Below are 22900 nucleotides of genomic sequence, written 5' to 3' on the forward strand. Positions count from 1 at the left end.
GTTTGTTTATTATTTAAGATATCAAATCATTTATTACTAGTCTAGTCATCTCAAATGAATTGGTTTTAATGTATTTTGTATCTTTTTACGTTATTGTATATGTTACTGCTGTCATGTGTTATATTGTTATTTCACATAGTAGCCTATATAATAAATTGTTTAAATAAAGTATTTAAAAAATGAAACTTGTGCCGTCCAACTAATTTTTTGTTAATAGTGTTCTTTATGTTTATAGTACAGAAATATTATATGGGACCATAATTCCCAAATTCCTTCCAATTTTCTTTTGTGTGTGTGCGTGTGCATGAGGGTGTGCGCGCGCGTGTGTGTTTGTTTGTGTGTGTGTGGGGGGGGGGGGGGGGGGGGGGGGCTGGGGGGGGGGCGTGAACGTACACTTGCAAACGTTGAGCGACCATGGAAAAGGCTAATATTAAAACTGGCATTTTTGTTGTTGGACGGTATGTGCTGCTTTGAAGATCCCGCTTTTCATCGTTCCTTAGACCCCAATATTAGGTTTGGCAGAGGCATCTTTTGTTGAGTTACAGTTACAATTCTTAAATAAAAAAAATATATACAAGTTTCCTCCTGTACTAAACATCAATAAGCATATAATTTATACATATATTTATTGGCAAGATGTAAAATGTCTGAAGTCCTCTTGTTTATGTTTAATAAATTTTAAACACCATAAATCATGCTATTTCTAAGTACTGTCTCAACTATTCTCCAATTTCAATACTGTAAATGTATAGGATCGTATGCCGAGAATTTTTTTTACTCCAAGCCAACAGAGGGCGCTAAAGCCGTAACACCTTTAGCAGGGAAAGTCGTCGTTCTGGAAAAAAAAAAAAAAAAAAAAAAAAAAAAAGAGCCGACCCTCGTTTGCTTTTATTGTTGTTTTCATGCTGCGCTCAAAATAAGCGCATTTTTTTTTACACACCTTTGGCATTCTTAAAAGACAAGGACGTAAAAGACTTCTCCAAATGTAGCAGCGATGTTGAGGTAAAACCACTGTGTCGTACGCTACTAGCAATAATGGCGATTAGCAACATGCTATGTTAGCCACGATGGCTAGCAGCCAATCCGAAGCCATAAACACTTAAGTTTCCAAATAATGACAATGTAACCTATTTGGTATATATAAAAACATGTGTGACCAACAAACATTTGTTCTTGACTTAAACATTGTCTTTTATTAGAAGTAACGTTTGTCGTACTGTATTGTCGCATTTTGTCTTAATTTCATTACTGTCAACGTGTATACAGCAGTCCTACAGTCCAGTAGTTAACTTGTTTTTTGACTACCAGATATTTGAGTATTTAGTATTCAAACATTGATAGATGACACCCCTTTTTCTTGGTCGCAGTACTACGACAAGCAAACTGAATGTATTGGTCAATAAGCTGCACGAATATCTGGTCCATTCTACAAACGAGGACAGCAATGGCTCAGTAGAGCCTGATGGTAACATCACCACCTATTCGTCCTTGATTATTGTTTAACATTGGTCAAAATATGTGTTGACATTTTCTCTTATATTTGCAGATATAACGAATAGGAATAGTTCAGTGGGAAATTCAGCAGCCCCCTCTCTGGTTGAGGTAATGGAACATGTACAGTAGTAACTGTAAATCACATCAAATGAAGGATATCAAATATAATATATTCCCCCCCCCAAAGTATGAAACCGTACCCAAGTGTCTTCTTAAAAGGCACAAAAAATACCATCCATAATGTTAACACAAATATACAACTTTTTTAGGGGCTTTTGTCTCATGCAAGTGAGCCACTGCTCCACTCACCCGGCTCTATACAATGCAAAGTTCAACATTTGTCACCATGATGACTGGGGGCTAGGGTGATGGCTACCTATTCTCAAACAGCCCAGGGGCTGAAGAGAATAGCAAATCCCCACTGCTGTATTTCATTTGTGTGCAGATCAGTAAATGTGGTATATGCAGCAGACATATCACGAAACACGAATTTCAAAATGGCAAAACATCACCCAGCCTAGTGGGAAAGTCATGGGCGCAAATAACATGAATAATGTAAATTTGCCACATTGTTAAATCCAGAGATGAGAAGTAATGAAGTACAGATACATTGTTACTTTACTTGAGTAGCTTTTTTCAGTACTTTGTACTGTTCGAAAGCGCTATATAAATAAACTTGATTTGAGTTGAGTTGAGTTTCCTGAGTAGAGGATATTTTGAATTTGAAAACAAATACATTACATCAGTACATTTCTCCCTTTCTTGTTATATCACAGTCTGTCAAAAAATTAAGAGTGGCTTGTTTAAACAAGACACCGTTTGGGAACAAGGCAGCCATCAAATGGGTTACATCATGCTGTTTAATTTCACACTTGATGGGTGGGCAGACAACTTTTAGAGAGACAAGTTTTTTTTTTTATTAAGTAATTTAAAACTCATTGTTCTATGTCCAATTTAAATAAATCAAGCACTAGTGCTCAACATATTCCATCAATGAACTAAGTAACTAACTGCATATAATAGATTAATAGATTAGATTGGTATAGTCAAATTAATGAACATTGTTTTATTGGTCACAACTATGGTAAGTCAACATGGCAGCTTAAAAGTGTTACTTTGCTTCTTCGCAGCCACTTGTGGACACAAAATTCTCCAGAAGGTGAGTTGAAAAGAACAACATGTAAAATTCTCAGCACATGAAAAAAAAATAGAAGATAAAGTGTCTTTCAGTTTAAAAATACTTAGCTATTCTGCATATCATTTCAGAAAACCTTCTGTTGTTATAAAGCATTCTGGCTTGGATGAGTCTGCAGACTCAAATGACAGCGACAATGTAGATTTCCCCTTCAGTGCAAATGGTCACCAAGACATCAACTGCCTTCCGAAAGGTACATCTTACCTTTGCTGCATGGCTTTGCAGACTATTGTGTGTCTGCGCAAGTTTTCAATAGAACAGTTTGTTTTTGGTTCTTGGTACTTCCTGTAAAATCCACCAACACTGTCTTTCCCATCCACGCTGAATAAATTAAAGTTGCCATTTCTTTTAGGATGTTACAATTTAATGACAAGATTGCTATGATTTGTCCAGGCACTGTTTTGGTCAGACCTGAACCTGTAGATAATGGCAGAGATGACTTCAGGGGTCCTGAGTTTCGTAACCGGAAAAGTAACTTATTTCGGAAAGAATTCTCAAGAAGACGAGGAGGTCAGTCAAGTTCTGGTGGACAAAATTGCAACAAATCACAACAACAACACAAGCGATTTCTTCCATCAAAATTTAAGACCGCGTCTTTATAGCTAATAGTGTTGTGGGCTTTAACAGGAGGCGACCATTTGGAAATTGTCAGCTGCACTGCTTGTGGTCGTCAAGTTAACCACTACCAGAGAGATTCCCTTATCCGCCACCCAGCTCTCAAAGTACTGATTTGCAAGGTGAGTCATAAATACATTCTATTTTTTTCTTGTATTACTCTATATTTGACCTTGACTATCTCTATTCCTGAGTTTATTACCAGCTCTAAATGATGATTCAAAAGTATTGCGGTTAAGAAAATAAACACAAATAAGCAGTTTATAATACTATATGTATGACATTCGAATAACTTGGCAGTGTGGATTCTCTTGAGTGTCTTAGATGCGTTTTCATCAAACATTTACATAAACAGATTTGATAGTTACCGGGATATGGAATTTCAAGCGCATTCCATTATTAGAACGCCGGTGGTATGGTTGTTTTCGGCTCATATTATGTAATGTTGTGTTTTGACAGTCATGCTACAAATATTACTCAAGCGATGACATAAGCAAGGATGGAGATGGAATGGATGAGCAGTGCCGGTAAAATTCAAATGAGAAAGTAAACATTTTTATGTCTTACGTTTAAAATTTACCTTCTGTCGTCTTTCTTTTTCTGCCTTATGCAGCTGGTGTGCAGAAGGTGGCAACCTAATCTGCTGTGATTACTGCAGTAACGCCTTTTGCAAGAAGTGCATTCTGAGAAATTTGGGGCGAAAGGAGCTCTCTGGTATCTTGGAGAGCAACTGGTACTGCTATGTGTGTAACCCTGAGCCCCTTTTCGGCCTTGTGATGGCCTGTGACAGCGTGCTGGAGACCGCGGAGCAACTGTGGCAACAGCACCGCAAGCGAAACCGAGCCGAACCGGGGAAATCGGTACTTTATGGCATGCTGCCTCTACCTCAAATCCTTCCCATCGCTAAATGGGATCACGATGGCGTGGATAATAGTGTTATGTTCAACTACAACACTTTAAATGTCTCCAAGGATATGACCTCAAAGGTCAAACATTTAGTGGACTCAGCAAACAATGTGAACACAAGCTTTATTAATTTCATTAATACTGCGACAAAGACTAAACATGGTGTTCGAAGCCTTTATTTGAAGTCATATTTGACAGTGGTGAAATCCATTCGAGCGTCTCTTGCGGCACTCGAGGAAAGCCTTAAAGAAGAATTCAGCGACTTGGATGTCTCCAGGTGTTGGGAGGAATTACTTGACAATAACTTTGTGGCCCAACCTGCCACAGCAGCAGATGCAAAGATCTCCAATGATGGAAGCTTGAATAACTTGCTGAAGGTGTCAGATGAATATGTGGAAAAGGAAGTCCTCACAGATGTGGTGAGCACAAGTGAGGGCATGAACTCCCCTTTAAGTAATGCTGGACAGGATCCGCAGACAATGGGCCCTCAAAGTGGTGTCGGTGTGACCAAAAAGCTAGTGGTCAAACTTACGCCAGTGCCTGTGGCAGAAGAGCACTGCCCAGATGCACAGCTTCTTCCAGAAGCCATGGAAGAAGAGATGTTTAACGGAAACGATGCATCGAGAAACGAAGAGATGGCTGTTGATGACGGTAAAATGAGCATAGATCACCCAAGCACATCACTCCACCTAGAAGAGGAGCAAGGCAACCGGAGGTCTCCCCGCGTGAAGACAACACCGTTGCGTCGTCCCAGCGATGTCAAGGGTAAACCGTCTCGCTCCGCAGCAGACAGCGACAGCGATTCGGACCCCGAGGCACGGCCGAGCTCAGCGGCCGGCCAAACCACTGAAGAACAAAATCTCAGCCAAACCAGAGATGACTCTGACTCGGATGAAATACCCGCCGTGCTTCTTGAGCGGGTCGCTATGACTCAAGCTCAAAGCTCTGATGAGCAGCACATTGACGACGAAGATGATGATTGCAATCAGGCGTCTGCCAATGTGGCGAAGAAGCGTCTCTTATGGCTGACAAAGAACACCCCGATATCGCCGGAGAGGATTCGCCGCAAACGAAAGCTGCTGGACCGTTCACCGGAGCATGACTCCATTGGTAAGGCTCGACGGGAAAGGAGGGCAGATTCCTCCAGTAATGATGAAGACCTGCAGAATCCAACGCAGAATCTAAAGACCTTGAGGTCCAGCGGCAAGACTCATCTTGTTAAGCGTGAAACGGAAGGCTGTGCTAGACAGAAGGGGATAGAAGAGGCCAGAAAGCACAAGACTCATGCTCACCAGGAAGTAATAGAGTCCACATCGTCATCAAGCGACGACGATCGTGACGATGACTCTGGGAGTGACGGCGACGATCCTAAGATGAAAGCTATCCCAGATGATTTGGGACCAGCAGCTTTCCATCAGTTATCTGGTAAGTCTGCCCCCTTTCCACTACATGGTTTCACTAATCTTTGGCAAAACCTGGTTGTATTTCTAGTTATCTAGTACATGGATGGTCAGAGTTGCAGGATGCAGCTTTCCATTCTTCTTTGCCACTTATTCTTACTTAAGGTCGTGGGTGTGCCGGAGCACATCCTTGCTCCAGGCTTTACACTGGCTTCCAGTCAGCTGTAGAATAGATTTCAAAATTCTGCTACTTGTCTATAAATCACTGAATGGTTTGGGTACTGAATATAATCAAGAAATGCTGATTGAATTCAAACCCAGCAGGGCTCTGAGATCTGCAGACCTGGGCCAACTAGTGGAACCCAGAGTCCGAAGTAAACATGGTGAAGCTGCATATAGCTGTTATGCTGTACGCAAATTGAATAAGGTGCCAACAGAAGTGAAGTCAACCCAGAGTGTAAATGCATTTAAATCCAGGTTAAAAACTTTTCTTTTTTCTTTGATTAAGGTCTTTACATTTATTTAAATTTAATTTAATTTTAGAAAATGTCTATTTTAGAAAATTTATTATTATTTATTATTATTATTATTATAGAAAATTTCTCTAAATATTTTTAAAGTTTGCTGTCTTATGTTTTAACATCATCAATGTATGCTCTTTTAGTAAATTTTGTCAGTCTTTCCGTGTCTAAAGCACATTGAGTTGCCTTGTGTATGAAATGTGCTGCCGAAATAAACTTGCCTTGCCTAAGGCAAGTTGCCTTGCCTTTGGGCAAGAGGCAGGCTACACCCAGGACTAGTCGCCAGCCAATCGCCGGACACGTAGACAAACATTGACATTCATGTCAGTAATTGTTCTTTTTTTATTTTGTAGGCGATGAGGATCGAGCTGGGCCCACCTGGGCAGCAGGCGATGACGACGACCCTGAAAATAGGTATGGTTCTAAAAGCCTGGAAGTAGAGTGTGTAAACAAACAACCAAGGTTTGGGAGAAAGACTGCAAGTCCGAGAAGCAAACCCCCTGCTAAATCCACCGACTCCAATGCCATCAGGAGTCAGTTGCGGTCTTTTCAGGCGCGGCCTAAACGTAGCTGCAGTAGAGCGCCAGCAATCAAATACACATTCTAATGTATAAGAATTAGAGCTGTTTAATTGAAGAAAAAAAAAACATTTATTCAAATATACAGTATATCTTTTATCATATAAATTGATTGCTTCTAGCATAGACCCAAGAAGCTTGTAGTTCATTGTCCTAAAAGCGGAACTGTTTGTTGCCTTATAGTCCAACCTTTTCATGTATGACAGACAAGTTTATATGCTGTGAAAGTATTTTAATCACTTAACAAAATCAAGCCTGCTCGCCTGGGTTGCTACACAATCAACGAAAATATGTGCCGCACTTTGAACTGATGCAAATGTGACTTTTAAAGGTGAAGTATGAAGTTTAAATCTTGCCTTTATGATTTTTTTTTCTGATTGACTTTAAAAAATGAAGCCTATTTGTAATAATTTCTTTAAAAATAACTATTTTGATTTTTTTTTTAACATGCTTGTTGTAGGCAAAATATTGGCAAGAATAAAACGGAAATGCTTCACTTTCATTGTTCTGATTTTTACCACGCACTGAATCGTAAATCATCGTTGCTAGTGTTTAATTTTAGGTTAATACATAGAAAAAAATTCAAAACATAAAGATGCCTGTAAATATTCTCATTCGTCCAGGTCCTTTCATTCTCCGAGTATTGAATCTGCTCATAGAGAAACAGTAACATAATATAATTATTTCTACATCAGAGCCCTCAGGAATAAAGTGGATAGTTAGCTTTTCACTCAGTCACTTGGGCTACAACTGTTCGGTTGAGAGTCCAAATGTCTTCTAAGACAACCAGAACAGTCCAGTTGCAATCGATTCAATGCCCTGAGAATATCTTAATCAAATATCATTTCTATAAAGTGCAGAAGTCTGAAGATCCGCTTTAGGTTGCTGTTATTTTCCCTACTGATTTTCCTTTAATGTATTAAATGTATTTCCTTTTGATTGGCCATGTTTAAATGTGGCCAGAAATATATAACCTATTTTATCCAAGCGGCCTTTCCATGAGTTTGTGTTGAACAACATTGTTGAAGCCTTATTTTGGGATATAAAAATCCATTACAATATGACCTTCTACTATCTCTTACGCTTTTGTGGGGAACGCAATTTTGTCATATAAATAACAGAAGGAAACTATGAAAACAAGAATGATTTATGCAAATCGCAAATCACATTTGGTTGTAAAGGATGTGATTTGTGGTTCATACCGATTGACATTTTTGATTGTTAATTAGTTTAAATTTGAACATTTAAGACACCAACATCAAGCCTCTGGTATTTGCCACCATAATGAACAATAAATTTTATTGTGACATGATCACTTTTAAAACTGGTATTTAGTCTCTCTTTTTTTTTTTTTAAGGGCCTGCCTTTTGTCACCTCACATTAAAAGCTCCAACAAAAAGATCACAACAACAACAACAACAAACATTCTCTTAATGGCCTTTGACTTCCGCCTCCCTGCTGAATGGGACGGCATTCAAACACTTGAAATCTTGCTCTGACATTGAAGAATGAATGACGTGTGACAATTTGAAGGCGCATTGATTAAAAGTTTACAAGATTTTGAGACCAATGCTCTTGCCTTTTGCATTAAGCTATATAGTTCTGTTTTCACTAGTGCCAAGTAAGCAGCAGCTAATGGGGTATATGCCACGGATGAGGCGGGATTGTTTTTGCACATCAGTTTGTTTCCGGTGTGGGTTGCGTCAAAAAAATACTTGTGCTTCCGACTTTGTGCCCCTCGGTTGCGCGTTCGCAACCCGGACCGGAAACAAACTGATGTGAAAAATCACGTCCCGCCTCTTCCGTGGCATATACCCCGTAGCTCTGCATAAGCAAGTACAGTGTGGTTTCATTCATGCTCATGCAGTCCTTGTTCTGCTGAGGTTTCAACATATCTGTCACCACAGAGATTTTCACAGTTGTATAACAGTGTTCAAGGCCGAGCACTGAGGAGCGTTGTGGTCTCGCACAGTTGAAACTGGAGACAGCCTTTGAGTCAGAAGGGCTTCTCCCCGTAGGCCTCCTGTTGGGGAAAAAAAGAAAACATAGTAGCAGCTGGAAAGAGTCAGTTGAATTGCTCGTGAGCTAAATGAGCTGTTGTAATTGTAATCCACGGGTACTGTACGGTTTTGGAACACTATCCCCATCTGTAAATATGCCACCAGTCAATAGTACATCTGTTTTTCCAAACTATATTAGTATTTGTGTATGTTTTACCCCACTTTCTATGCACAGATAAACATTACTGCTGACCATTTTCTAAAGCTTAATGCACAGCTTCTTTAAATGGAGGACTTTGACTGCCTTCCAATTCCGACACGCTACAGAGAAAGCAGTCGCAGTTCTCTGAAGTTGAGACAATTTGGGTTTAGAATAAATATCGCAGGTCAGTACTTCCAAGTACAAATAACAATGTTGTAATCTGAGAATTGAGAGTGGGCTGTGAAACAACAATTTTAAGCACCCAAATTCCGATTCTGTCCTTTTTTTAATGACACCCATGTTTGTTTCTCGTGTTTTTCTCTCCAGGTCGGATTTTCTGACAGCACAGCAGTGATTGCAGTGCTGTTAGGAAGGAATGTCTTAAATGTGGGATTTTGTAGCCCTCGACTCATTCATTTGTAGTTAGTGACGTGACTTTGATTTTTTGACTCGCTAGTAAAATGGTCAGCAAGAATGTGAAGATCACATTGTTTGTGCTTACTAAGGCCAAAACATGTAAAATACTTCACCGGTGCTTTTTTTTGGAATTGCCCACTACGCACTCCCAACCTTGATGCCGCTACAGTGTAACACTTCCCGGTTTTAACACGTTGGATTCAGTGGCAATGAAGATGGCTGCTCGCTGCCCTCTCGTGACTCATGTCGATGACCTACTTTTAGTTTAGGGGCATATTCAAGCGTCAATATTTCTCAGCGATTTTAACATTGAATGGACAATTGCGCTCAAGTCTGGAAGAAGTCCTACACATCGTGCGTCATTCTATGTTGACTTGTCTTTATACAGTAATGGACTGATGGGTCAAAACAATGGATTGCATTGAAAGGAAATAGTTTTGAACCCTTTTCAAATGTGGATCATAAGCAGGATGACTTAGATACTTCGGAATTTTGCTCCATGTTCTGTTTAGTGTAGAAATACCATGTTACATGACTTAACATGTACAGTCTTTATTTATATGTGGTAGTTGTAAATGTTTTGTATTATACCTAAGGACTTTTTGGATCAACAAAGTGGATTTTTCCCTCTAATTAACCAATGAGGTGTTGTACAATAGACCCATTTTTTTCCCCATGAATCTCAATTTCTTCATCTTAAGATGTTCTAAGTTCTCTCTCTCTGAGATCGAACAGTGACCTCTAACCTTACAAATGTCCTTGATGAAGTAATGAAATCTGATATATACATACGTGGGCAAAAGTGTTGGTACCCTTCTGCTAATGAAATAAAAACCAAAAATGGTCACTGAAATTACTTGAAACATACCAAAGTAACGCAAGCTAAAAACTGATAGAAAATTAAAACGTTCAAAATCAGCCTTTACTTTGAATTGTTTTTCAACAGAATTATACAAAATCAAACTAATGAAACAAGCCGAGACAACAAATGGTTGTACCCATAGCTTAATATTTTGTTGCACAACCTTTTGAGGCAATCAGTGAAATCGAACAAATGAAACTTATGCACCTTTTTGGCCCACTCTCGTGACATGTTTTAGCTCCTTCTACAGATGGTCAATGGGATTTCTGATTTGCTTTCAACATTGGATTCCTCCTTGCTCGTTGAATGGTACGATCTGACACTGTCTGTCCTTGGAGTTCACCTTTAATTTCTTTGGCGGTTGTTCTGGGCTCTTTGGATAACATTCGAACTATCCGTCTCTTCAATTTATCATCAGTTTCTCCTCTTGTGGCCACATCTTGGGAGCTTGTCTGGATTTTAAGCTTCTGAATAATATGTGCTACTGTTGTCACATGAATATCCTTTGACTTGGAGATGGGCTGAGAGGCTTCACCTTTAATATGCTTGTCTATCCATTCACATTCAACATGGTTGTCTACGATCTTCTTTCTAATGTCCTGAGACAACTCTCGCCTTTGCTTTCTGTTGTCCTTGTTCATTGTGGTACAAACCATGTCCCCGCAAAGCACAGTTTCTATTTTATGAGTGTGAAGACACCTGTGATCCCATTAAAGGACACGCAAGTTAAACATGTTCCTCAAAGTATTTTTTTTTTATGAACTTTTATAGAGCTACCATCATTTTTGTCCAGGAATGTTTCATTAGTCTGATTATTTTAATAATTCTGTTCAATGACAATTCAAAGTTAATGGCGAATTTTGTCGAATTTTCACTCAAACTTTGTTGTTACTTTTAAGTTTCAAATAATTTCAGTGAGTATTGTGGGTTTTTGTTTCATTAACAGAGGGGTGCCAACATTTTTGTCCGCATATGTATTATATACACACCTCCATCGTGTAGATCAGTTGAAGCTGCATAAATGGGCGTGAGACTAAGTCTATATTTTCTTCCTCTTTTATTTTTTTTCTTTTACTTCCTGTAGGTGTAATTGCCTTGTGTCTCAATACGTTTGTCAATATAGTGTATTATGAGGTTTAAAAAAAAAAAAAAAAAAAGTGCAAGAGGGAATGATGTAATAATAATAATAAAAAAAAAAAAAGAAAAATCCTGCTCTTACATGGGGCTACACTAAGAACATGTCTTTGTGTTTTGGTGACATCTGTGCGTACAACTTGCTTCCTCTAATAAATGTTTGCTCTTTAAAATGTCTGATCAGGGTTTTTCTGCTGTTTCCAATGCCGAACTATCGCTACTCTGTCACTAAGTTCAACAAGTGTGCAGCTTTGCATTCCTGTTTGTAGTTGTTTGGCTTTCACAGTTCATATTTGTATGGAGGCCCCCGTACAACTAACCAGTCGTACTGACTTTGAACTAATATAATTTATGCCTTGTAATATTCATCTGGGCATTATGTCACTGATCATGAAATTTATCTGAGGTACCTTGTCCTTCTCTTCTACTTTTTAAAAGAATCGCTAAGAAAATACTTTTGGCCCAAATCAATGCCAACTTCTCATCGCTCGATGAGTTATCGTCAGATGAGGAAACGCAGGATGATGAGTCTTCTTCTGAGCCTGAAAGGGAATTAAAACAAGCCAGTGAAGAAAGTGGACAAGAGGCAAATGGTGAGTGTGCCCTGAAAAATAGTCTTGTGCATTTCTTCCAAACAAGCACAAGTCACGTAGGTTTATTTCAAGTGATGTCACCTGGGAGTGCAAGCCTCCCGTTGGTTACGTAGTCATTCAAATGTCTGCCGCAGGGGAAAACTTGTCCTCGTCTTCTCACGCTGGCACCGATGGCCCCAACTTGAGGCAGCATCACTTGCTGCGCCACAAACTCACCTTGGATGAGGGCACAGGAAGTGACAAGGCAGCATCAGGGAAGGAAGCAGGAAAGGCAAACAAGAAGAGAGCCACCCCCAAAGAGTTGAGCAGTAAGGACACCTCACGCACGGAGCACTGCCTTAGTGTGTCGTCTTGGAATTTTCATAACGTGACGATGCTTTATGTCCAGCTGATGATGATGATGAAAGCGGAGATACTGACAATAGCTCATCGGAGATGGAAGACTTTGGAATGAGCGAGGAGCTGAGTGAGTCAGAGGAGGAAGAGAAGCTAGAAAGGTACAAAAGGAAAAAAACGACACTTTCTATTTTTGAGCTGGACAAAATAATTTTAGATCCAAAAGTCGGTGCTATCATTGAGTTTGATGACATAATGACCAGATATAATTAGCCATTTGTTCACACCTGACAAAATGAATCAGTTTTTGAAATGTGGAAAATTGCACAAAAACTAACTTTCAAGATGCATAAATGCCGTTTATTTAGTCAGACTTCTTATGCGCTACTTTTCATCTAATCCCTTACATATATGGGAAGTTTTGCTGCATTTGATTGGTATTATATGAAAGGTGTGTCAGAAAAGCTCTAGCACACGTCACAAAAGATTTTTCAAATCCAACCTGTTTCCCCCTTCTAAGTAACCCTCCTTGGAGTCTAGCACACTTACCCACCCTTTGGGGTGACGTGGCTCAGTGGAAGAGTGGTTGTCTCCCAACCCAGAGGTTGTGGGTTCGATCCCATGCCATTGTGACCACGTCGAAGTATCCTTGAGCAAGATACTGAACCCCCAGTTGTTCCTGATGCTGCGTCATCAGTAGGTGACTGAATAGTCAAATGTAAAGTGCTTTGAGGGCCTTGTAAGGTGGAAAAGCGCTGTATAAATGAAGTACCATTTACCTTTTCTGCCACACCTTCATGCGGTCTTGGAAGGATTCTTCCCTGGATAATTTTGCAACTCTGTCGTCATGGCCATCTTGATGTCATCCACGTCTTCAAATTGGGTCTCCTTGATGGAGAAGATGTGGGAGGCAACTGGCAAGAGGGTTATTGTCCCGCCCGCTATCTCCGGAATGCAATGTCGTGGAGAGCCAGCACAGACACCGTTGGAAAGTTCTCGGCAGGCCGAGTCCGGCGATGTGTTTATGTCCCCGGTAGGACAGCGTTCCGGAGATAAGGGGGAGAGGGGTCTCAATCACCCAGATCTTCCCCATCGGCTAAAAATTTTTTGATAGTCGGCCCTTTATCTCCAGAGCGGAAAGTCGTGGAGCACTGTCACCGATACCGTTGGAAAGCTCTCGGCCTGGGCAATCGATTCATGTGGGCCCCGGGTGGCTCTGGGCCCTCTATCGATTGGCCAACTCTAATAAAGGGACCCAGGAGCCGAGGACCCCCATGGCCCGATAGGGCACGTCGAGCTGAGCCTGGAGATATGTTTATGTCCCCGGTTGGACTTAGCATCTGGCCATATTCTCCCAGTCTTCCGCTTCCATTCGAGAAGGACGTTAATGTTAACTGAATCTTGAACTCAAGGGTCAACGACCTCTGCTACACATAAATTCCCCGCAGGCCTGTTGTAAATGGAGGTCACCAGTGAAATGTAGCTGCCTGTAATTGATAATTATGAGAAATCATGTTCCTTATTGGTGTCCTCACATAGTTGATAATCATTAATTTATAACATTAAATATAATAAACCAGTCCAGGGTGAACCCCGCCTCAATTGTTATAAAAAAAATATATGGATGGACAATATTCTGATAACATAGCTACCTAAATAGTAGGAAGTACACGCGTGTATCCTCTGTCATGTTCTTGTTCCAGTTCATCCCCTAAAGTCAAACAAGAGCCCACTCCATCTGTTATCAATACCTCGATGACCTGCATTTCGTTGTCCGAGACCTGCAGTGAGGAGGTAACCCTAACGATGACAAATCACCATCAGTGGCAAGGCAAAGTTTGATGTCTTACGTTACTTACATATACATTGGAGCAGAACGAACAAGAGAATGTCGAGGGTGAGCTTAGCAACAGTCAGGGCACACCCAAAGGACGCAAAAAAATCCGTAAAATCATCCAAGACGACAATCTCCGCTCCGAGACCCAGGAAGCGCTGCGAGAGGAGGAGGAGCGATGCAGACGACTGGCAAGTCGGGAGCAGCTGATGGAGGAGCGACGGGAGGTACTGCACACACAACAATAAACGCTCTGGTGGCTTGTGACATTTGGTTGTAGTCGAGGCTGACCGTCCAGCGTGACTTTCCAGACAATCGTAGAAAGCAACTCTCAAGAGTCTGTCACCACCAAGCTGATTCTGGATCAGGATGAGCAGACCAGGATACCTTTAGTCCAGGTGCACAGGAACCTGGTGACTAATCTCAAACCTCACCAAGTGGACGGTGAGTGCACACTAGCACTTGTGTGCACATTTCATACATTGATTGACTTGCACTGTGTATTATTCTTTACTCTTTACTTGGATCCCCATTAGCTTCCATAAAGTGGTCGCGAGTATTCCTGTGGTCCTCAAATAATTAATCCAACAAAAAAGATAAATGTTTGAAAACAAAGATTTCTAAAATGCCAAATGCAAATGTACTTAAAAGTTAAATACAACAGACAAATGTACTGTACTGGATTTAAAAAATAAATAAGAAACGGGCAGTGATTATGACACTTGCTATTTGGACAAAATATTTGGACACCTAACCATGAAATGTATCACAATCATCCCAAAGGTGTTTCATAGTCATTTTGGAACACTTTTCCCCAAATTTATGAATAATTTTGATTCCTATCTAGTCTTGTCTTACCCATGATTGATTAATTAATTAGTATATACAATTATCCAGTGACATTCGTATGTACTGTATTGTGTACCTCCAACATTGTGAAGCAACCCCAAAAGATAGTGGTAAGCAACGCCCTCTTGTGGCAAGTTTTTCATAGTCCAGCGGTATGCAAATTTTATTTTTTGGTACAAAACAAGAAAATGTTTAAGCATTTAAAAATAATAAGACCAATAAAAATAAATAGAAACTATAATTATGTAAGTTACTTTTGGACCAAACAAAATGTATGTGTGTGTGTATATATATATATATATATATATATATATATATATATATTTATTTATTCATTTATTTACTTATGTTGGTAAAAACTTGAATTTGGAGTACAGCATGTGCACTGTGCAGTAGATCATAGATCATTTATTTTTTGGTACAAAACAAGAAAATGTTTAAATGTAAAAAATGAATAAAAATATTAAGACAAAATTCTTTGAATCACTATAAATATGCAAGATTCTTTTGGATGAAACAACATTTATTCAATTATTTTTAAATTTAAAGACGGTGCAAATGTATAAATTTTAATAACTCAAACATTTGTATTATTTTTTTACGATTATGCTGATTTTGTAATGCTGGCATGTAATAATTGAAATTATAATTGAATTTTGATTAATTGCACAGCCATAGTACCCAACCAAAACACATAGTAGCTAAATAACAGAGATCACAAATGGGGGGCCTATAATAAATCCCGTTAGATTTTATTAATTATGATTAGATAACCAGATGTTCTTCAAACATTATTTCCATTCACTGTAAAAAAAAAAAAAAAACATTTCTTCTCTCTGTTCTCATCAACAGGAGTTCAGTTCATTTGGGACAACTGCTGTGAGTCAGTGAAGAAGGCCAACTCCTGTCCTGGATCAGGTTGCATCCTGGCTCACTGTATGGGCCTGGGAAAGACTTTGCAGGTATAGATCCATTGATTGGAAAGTAAGACGGGATATGGATGTTAATATTGTTCGCGCTTTTCTTCTCTCTCTCTTTTTTATTTTATTTTTTATTTTTTTAATTTTATTTTATTTTTTTAATAAAGGTGGTTGCCTTCCTGCACACAGTATTGCTGTCGACACATTTGCATTTTAAAACGGCCCTGGTAGTTTGTCCTCTCAACACTGTGCTCAACTGGATTGGCGAGTTCAACAAATGGCAAAAACAATTAGGGAACGATAAAGTGAAGGTATAAGATTGCACAAACTGACAAAAGAAAAGCACATGCATCATTATATGGTTAATGTTCACAAATACAAATGTATGACAGGTTACTGAGCTGGCCACCAAAAAGAATATTGCCGACCGATTCGAAGCTCTGCAGAGCTGGTACACCAATGGAGGTGTGATGGTTATGGGCTACGAAATGTTCAGAAACCTCTCACTATCCCCCAAAATCAACGGCGACATAAAGCAGCAGCTTAAAAACCTACTGGTGGATCCAGGTAGAGCACTTTGCATCTTTCGGGATACGTCAACATGTTTTCTGAGGATTCTTTGTCAACCTGGCTCATCTTCAGGTCCAGACTTTGTCATATGTGATGAAGGGCACGTTCTGCGCAACGACAACTCCAACATTTCCAAAGCCATGGGTGCTGTAAAGACGCGACGGAGAGTGGTGCTAACTGGCACGCCGCTGCAGAACAACCTGGTCGAGTGTAAGTTTGTGACTTTTTGTCTTCTTCGGGGAGAAAAGATTACCTTTTTTTTTGCGGTTCATGCTCTCTGTTGCAATCAGTGTTGCTTAGTTGGAAACCTTTCTGACCCCTCTCATGATTTAGTATTAAAATGTGACTGCCCCTTGAATGAGTGGAATCACTTTCACATTTTGCATATAAAAAGAAAGGCGCCTATAAGTTGTATACTGTAAGTGAAAATCAATTACACATTTTTGTCTTTTCCTTTCTACAGTGGAAACTGACATCCCTTTCATATTGTCCCTACAGACCACTGCATGGTCAACTTCATCAAGAAGAACCTTTTGGGCTCACTGGGTGAATTCCGAAACCGCTTTGTCAACCCCATCCAGAATGGCCAGTGCGCCGACTCCACGCCCAAAGATGTTCGAATCATGAAGAGGCGCGCGCACGTCCTCCACGCAATGCTCACCGGATGTGTGCAGGTAAGAACTAGTTATTATTTGCTATTATCTCAGCAGTCACTAAAACATTGGTTGTTTTTTTCTTTCTGTAGAGGAGGGATTACTCCGAGCTGACTGAGTTTCTGCCTCCCAAGTATGAATATGTGGTGGCAGTCCGGGTGTCTCCACTTCAGTATAGGTTGTACAGTCACTACCTGCAGCACGTCAGTGGTGAGTAGACATTGGCGTTGGGAAAAATGTCCGCGCCTGATTATGGACATGATTGATTGTTACAACAAAATAAATAAACTAGACTAAGTGCAATTTCTGGAGAAATTGCGTGGGAATGCTGAAAGCTGAATGCTAAGATGTGAATGCATGTGGAATGCTTATGAAGTAAATTGAGAGATAAATTATGAAATTCTAACCTCCTGGTTACTTGACAATACCGGCTGTGCCACCGAGCAGTATCAGACACCTGGTAATGATGATAAGTTATATGTATGGAAATGGGCGTGGAAAGTGATACTTGGAAAAAGTTCAATGTCTGTCCCATTGAAAATGAATGGGGAAAAGTTGATATTAAATGTTAAATTGTGCAAATACTGTAAGTAATGTGGAATCAGACAATGTATACCTCGGGAGGCATGAATTTTTTAAGCTAGTTGAAATTTGAACAATGTAAATTGGAAGTATTATGTAGGAGTTGTTACGCGGCAAAGAAGTGTGGAGAATAAAAATCACAATAACGTGATTCAGCATTCCCACAATTAAATAATCTTACTACAATTAAAGAAGAAGTCAACCTTAAATATTTCTTGACAATAATATGTTATGTGACGTCGCTAGTCTAAACATGACATTCCGATTAATATTACATTTGTGGAATACGAGTTATTCAGCAAAATCCAGCCGTTTTTATCCATCTTAGGGGGTGCCCATTTTGCCACTTGCTGTCCACTGAAGATGACATGACAGTTGCTCAGGCAGCGGCCAATCATAGCTCACCTGTTTTGAGTTGTGATTGTTGTTACCTAAGACTTGAGCAACTGTGATGTCATTTTCACTCGATAGTAAGTGCTGCTGGATTTTGCTGCTTAGCACATATTCCACTAATGCAAATGTAATCAGAATACCAAATTTAGACTAGTGGGACTGCATAGAACGTATTATTGTCCCAAAAAAAAAAAATGGGTTGACTTCCCTTTTAAACGTGAAGATTCTAAATTGTATAAATGAAAGACTGTTTCCAAATGGAACTTTGTGCCCATAATAGATGATTTTCCCTTTTGTGTCGTTCAAATTGATGATATTTACGTTCAGGCCTGTTTTTCACAGGCTTGGGCAGCGTTATCGGCACTGCAAAAATGAAGATTGGCGCAAACCTTTTCAAGGATTTTCAGGTCCTCAGCCGGGTTTGGACTCATCCATGGTGCCTTCAACTTAGCTATGATGCCAAACACAAAAAGCTCAAAGTAAGAAAACCAAATTCACAACGATGTTTTTGATCCGTTGTTAAGGATTTTACTTTTTTTTTTTTTTGGGATAGGCTCCCAAAAACAAGAATGTGCACAGCACTCCACTCATAGAAAGGTAATAACATATTTCAACCAATTTATGTCAGATATAGAGTGATATTTACATTTTGTTTTTTGGGACCAAGAACTCATCTGTACTGTTCTTGTGCACCGTCTGGTGTCATGTTGGTAAACTAATGAAGGTGTTTTCCCTCACTATAGTCCTTTTGCATGCCATAGTGGACCAAGCAACAGTTCTACCACTGATCCGACCACAACCGCTGCAGCAAATGTTGCCTATGCTGCATCAAAAGGTACTGAGAGTGACTTGGTGTCAACAGCAGCTTGGAAATACTCTACTCATGTCACCCGTATGTTCTCCTTCAGACCCGTGCTGGTTCAAAAGTATGCTGTCTCAACACGACGCCAACATCCTGGAGCACTCGGGCAAGTTGGTGCTTTTACTTGAGATCCTGAAGACGGCCGAAGCCTTGCATGACAAAGTGTACGGCAATTTTCTCTTTCTCGATTTCAATACTTTCCCTCAGCACAAAGACAGATTTTTTTTTTTCTCTTTCTTTTCTTTTCTCAGACTTGTGTTCAGTCAGTCCTTGGTCTCGTTAGACCTGATTGAGAGTTTCCTGGCTGCTTCACAGTGGAGAACATCGGACTCAACTGAAGGTAGGGCTTGACTTAGAAGTATTATAAGAAAAAAAAAAATCCCTTGTCTTAGAAGTGCACCAGTAGAGATCCTGACGTTGACGTCATGTGTCCCAAAATGGCCGTTAGGGCAGCCATTTTGGCATGATAGAAAACGCATCTGCCACTTTGAGTAAACAGTAAACGCCACACTTGAACAATGATTGACAGCTGCTGTGTCCACAATGAGAAAGAGGGGGAAAAAAAAGATCAGCATGCTCCAGGCTGAATGTGTAGCCAATGTTGGACTTTGGACATGGTGGCTGAATCAGCAGGTGCTCACTGTTACCACATGCAAAATATGGGGGAAATAATCTTTCGTTCATTTGTGCTGCTACGGTTTAATAGATATTGCACAGTTGAATTTAATAACTGACCAACACAAAAAAGAAGACTTTTTACGGTATAAATGACGGCCGCCGAGGCCGATAAGCAGCGATAACACTGCAAGACTTGCATGAAACTGCCAACTACGATGGCATTTTGAGCAAACATAAAGGGGAAATAAATCTGGAGTTTTTGCCCTCCATGACATTGTAGCCCATTAACGCTGCGCCAATACTTAACTGCCTTAGAGAAAGTCAAGCGATGACAGGATCTCTATTTACAAATTTTTCAAGGTGGCACCTTGTTGGGCAGCCAAGGTTGACTTGAACACACAACAAATTGAACTCATAAATCGAAATACCACTGTACATTTGCAGTAAATATGGCCCCTGTTTTCACATAGCGGTAAAATGGATTAAGAACATTGATTACTACCGTATGGATGGGTCCACCACTGCTATAATACGGACAAGATGGGCCGATCATTTCAATGATCCCACAAATATACGGTACAGTTGAACTTTTTCAAACTTTTTTTTTTTTTTTTTAACACATTTATGATGTCAATAAACAATACATTTCCGTATTTTGCTCCACTTAGTGGCCGGCTGTTTCTCATCTCGACGAGGGCCGGCTCGCTGGGCATCAACCTGGTGGCTGCCAACAGGGTGATCATCTTTGACGCCTCGTGGAATCCGTCTCACGACATTCAAAGCATCTATAGAGTGTACCGGTTCGGCCAGGTCAAGCAAGTGTTCGTGTATCGATTCTTGGCGCAGGTGAGGTCAACGAAAAGTATTGCTTATTGTAGGAATAATTGTAAATAATAAGTTATCATACATTTGCTGCCATGAAGGACCGCTTCTGCTTGCAATGAAGAATGCCTTGCTCTGTTCCCACTCACATTTACATATCCTGGCTATTTGAAGATGACTCAAAAAGCTGAAGAACCACAACGTCTAATGCAGCAGGATGGTTTGAGCCAGTCTGCTGAGGTCGCCTGTTTTCTGTTAAGAAATTCAAACTTGACCACACATGTACTCAGCAATCTTCCATTCACATGCACAACACATAGACAAACACTGTGTTCCAATGATGCCATGCATTTGCATTTTTAGGGTTAGAACACCCATATAACAACAATACCGGCAATATCGTGATATTAAAACTGCCACAATATCGTTGTCGTCATGTTCATGATATTTAAATGCCACACATCTGTTAAAAAAGTGAGGTTGATTTCCATTTGTGCAGTTGTAGCACCCTCTGGTGGCTAGTTTTTTTTTTAGTGCAGTTTAATTTTCATTCGGGATGTTTTGGCCCTTCTATGTTTAAAATACACTAATTCTCAGATGAACGTAATAGTACATAACATAATATTACTGTCATGTACAAAAGCAGAATATTGTGCTTTTTTTGGTATGAGCTTTTTTTTTTTTTTTTTTTTTTTACAATATTGTGACCTTTTTTAAATAGCGCGAACCCCCCCACCGTATTGTGATAATTATCGTATCGTGATATTTGGATATTGCTACATCCCTAGTAACTAGGGGCATGGAAAACCAAATAAATAGAGAGGGTGAGGAGAGGAATCTTCAGAGAGTGCAGGAGTGAATTGTATCAGTCATTTCCTCTCCTCGCGAGCCCTGAACTGAGTGTCTTCTCTCCTTTTTGTGTCGTGTTTAATAGACGTCAAACAGGTAACTCTGACACTTATTGTGGGATTTTAGTCCCCAGTTGACTGTAATCTGTCTTGTAGGGCACAATGGAGGAGAAGATCTACGATCGGCAGGTGACGAAGCAGTCTTTGTCCTACCGAGTGGTGGATCAGCAGCAGATCGAGAGACACTTCACCCTTTCCGAGCTGACTGAACTTTACACGTTTGAGCCAGACTTGCTGGACGAGCCTCATTCTAAGAAAAATAAGCACAAGACCTCTGACTTGCCAAAGGTAACAATTTCAGCTGAAATGTCATTTTGTTGACTGGTTAAAAATAAATAATTGCGGTGTCTTGTTAGGATCATGTTCTGGCAATGCTTCTGGAGAAGTGTAAAGACCAAATAGTCAGCTACCACGAGCATGCGTCTCTGCTGGACCATAAAGAGGAGGAGGAGCTCACTGAAGCAGAACGCAAAGATGCCTGGGCCGAGTATCAGGCTGAGGTAATGAGCCGTACACTGAGCCAGCAGCAGCTTACCGTACACACACACACACACACACACACACACTTGCCATTATAACATCCGCTTGTCTGTATTAGTCCCACCAAGCCAGCGCCCCAGTGAAAATCAGGCTGGATAGCTTGACATTGAGGACCAATGAAGAGCTGGTGGTAAGTATGCCGCATTTTCCGGCCAGTGCCCTTTTGCATTTCACCGAACACAACATATGCCTTTGCAGCACTTGCTGAACAAAAGCAGAGCCAAATCAGTAGCCGCCTTCCAGGCCGTGCAGGCCATGGCGTCTCATCCCCTTGAGGAGTACATGGTACATGTGGTGAGTCACTGCAATTCTATTCAACAATGACAATGAAAGAAAATAATTATTTGTAAATACGGGTTAGTGCTTAAATATTCCCACACTTCTGTTCCAGTGGCGCCAAAATCCACAAATGCCCCTAGATGTGATCAGGTTCAAGGCCGTGCAGTGGAAACACACTGACATGAAGGAGCTGGAGCGGAGAAAGGCCTTTTATACCGAAGTTCTTGAAGAGCAGCGATTAGTAAGTTCAACCAGTATCATGTGAGTATAAAAGCAACTAATGCCCGCCATGTTTTTTTTTGTTTTTGTTTTTTTCAGCTCACATTGCACATCCAGACCATTTTGTGCGAGCGACGGAATCAAGAGGTGCAAGCGGCTGAGACGGCGTCTGCTGCAAACCAGCAAATTCCAACAAATAACTGAAGGTTTTTGTCATACAGTCTCAATTGTTTTGCTACATGCGTTGAAATCATTTCAACTTTCTGTTCACGTTCTCTGCATTGAGCACTTTATTGACACCAACTTGGCCATTTACTTGAGTTTCATCCATGTGATGATTTAACACCTTGCCTTAACTTTTTAAGGAAACTCTCGTGAAAAATAACAGTTTAACAGTATCAATGTTAGACGTTTCCCTCAGATGTTAAAAGCACCCCGAGGAGGATTTTCATACTATTGCATTTTCTATGTTTATTTAAACATTCCGAAGTTTTGCCCATTGTGTATTTTAGTGTTTTAATTTTTTTGTACCGCCTTGCACTGTTGTCGTTGAAGCAATAAAGTAATAAAAATAAAAAAAATAAAAAAAACATTCTGG

The 22900-nt window shown here is 40.1% G+C and overlaps 1 protein-coding gene across 2 annotated transcripts; it reads left to right on the forward strand.

Moving 5' to 3' along the window:
• The first annotated feature begins 858 nt into the window (after window positions 1-858).
• LOC144005881 (transcriptional regulator ATRX-like) lies at window positions 859-22895 on the forward strand. Of its 2 annotated transcripts, XM_077504325.1 has the most exons (35): window positions 859-1002; window positions 1368-1465; window positions 1547-1602; window positions 2625-2653; window positions 2761-2882; window positions 3083-3199; window positions 3317-3426; window positions 3764-3831; window positions 3918-5635; window positions 6485-6545; window positions 11763-11917; window positions 12052-12225; window positions 12306-12414; window positions 13957-14047; window positions 14129-14314; window positions 14399-14531; window positions 15789-15898; window positions 16024-16167; window positions 16249-16423; window positions 16499-16636; window positions 16925-17100; window positions 17172-17289; window positions 18397-18533; window positions 18608-18651; window positions 18798-18889; window positions 18963-19080; window positions 19168-19256; window positions 20005-20110; window positions 20203-20380; window positions 21361-21552; window positions 21621-21764; window positions 21863-21934; window positions 22003-22098; window positions 22196-22324; window positions 22402-22895. In XM_077504325.1, the coding sequence occupies exons 1-35, from the start codon at window positions 995-997 to the stop codon at window positions 22504-22506; spliced, it is 5598 nt and encodes a 1865-aa protein (XP_077360451.1). In that variant the 5' UTR covers window positions 859-994; the 3' UTR covers window positions 22507-22895. The 2 variants fall into 2 exon arrangements, with proteins under 2 accessions (XP_077360451.1, XP_077360450.1); XM_077504324.1 differs by lacking the exon at window positions 859-1002 and having other exon boundaries at window positions 1342-1465.
• Window positions 22896-22900: the final 5 nt, after the last annotated feature.

This window comes from Festucalex cinctus, chromosome 18, assembly GCF_051991245.1.
Source record: "Festucalex cinctus isolate MCC-2025b chromosome 18, RoL_Fcin_1.0, whole genome shotgun sequence".
Lineage (NCBI taxonomy): Eukaryota > Metazoa > Chordata > Actinopteri > Syngnathiformes > Syngnathidae > Festucalex > Festucalex cinctus.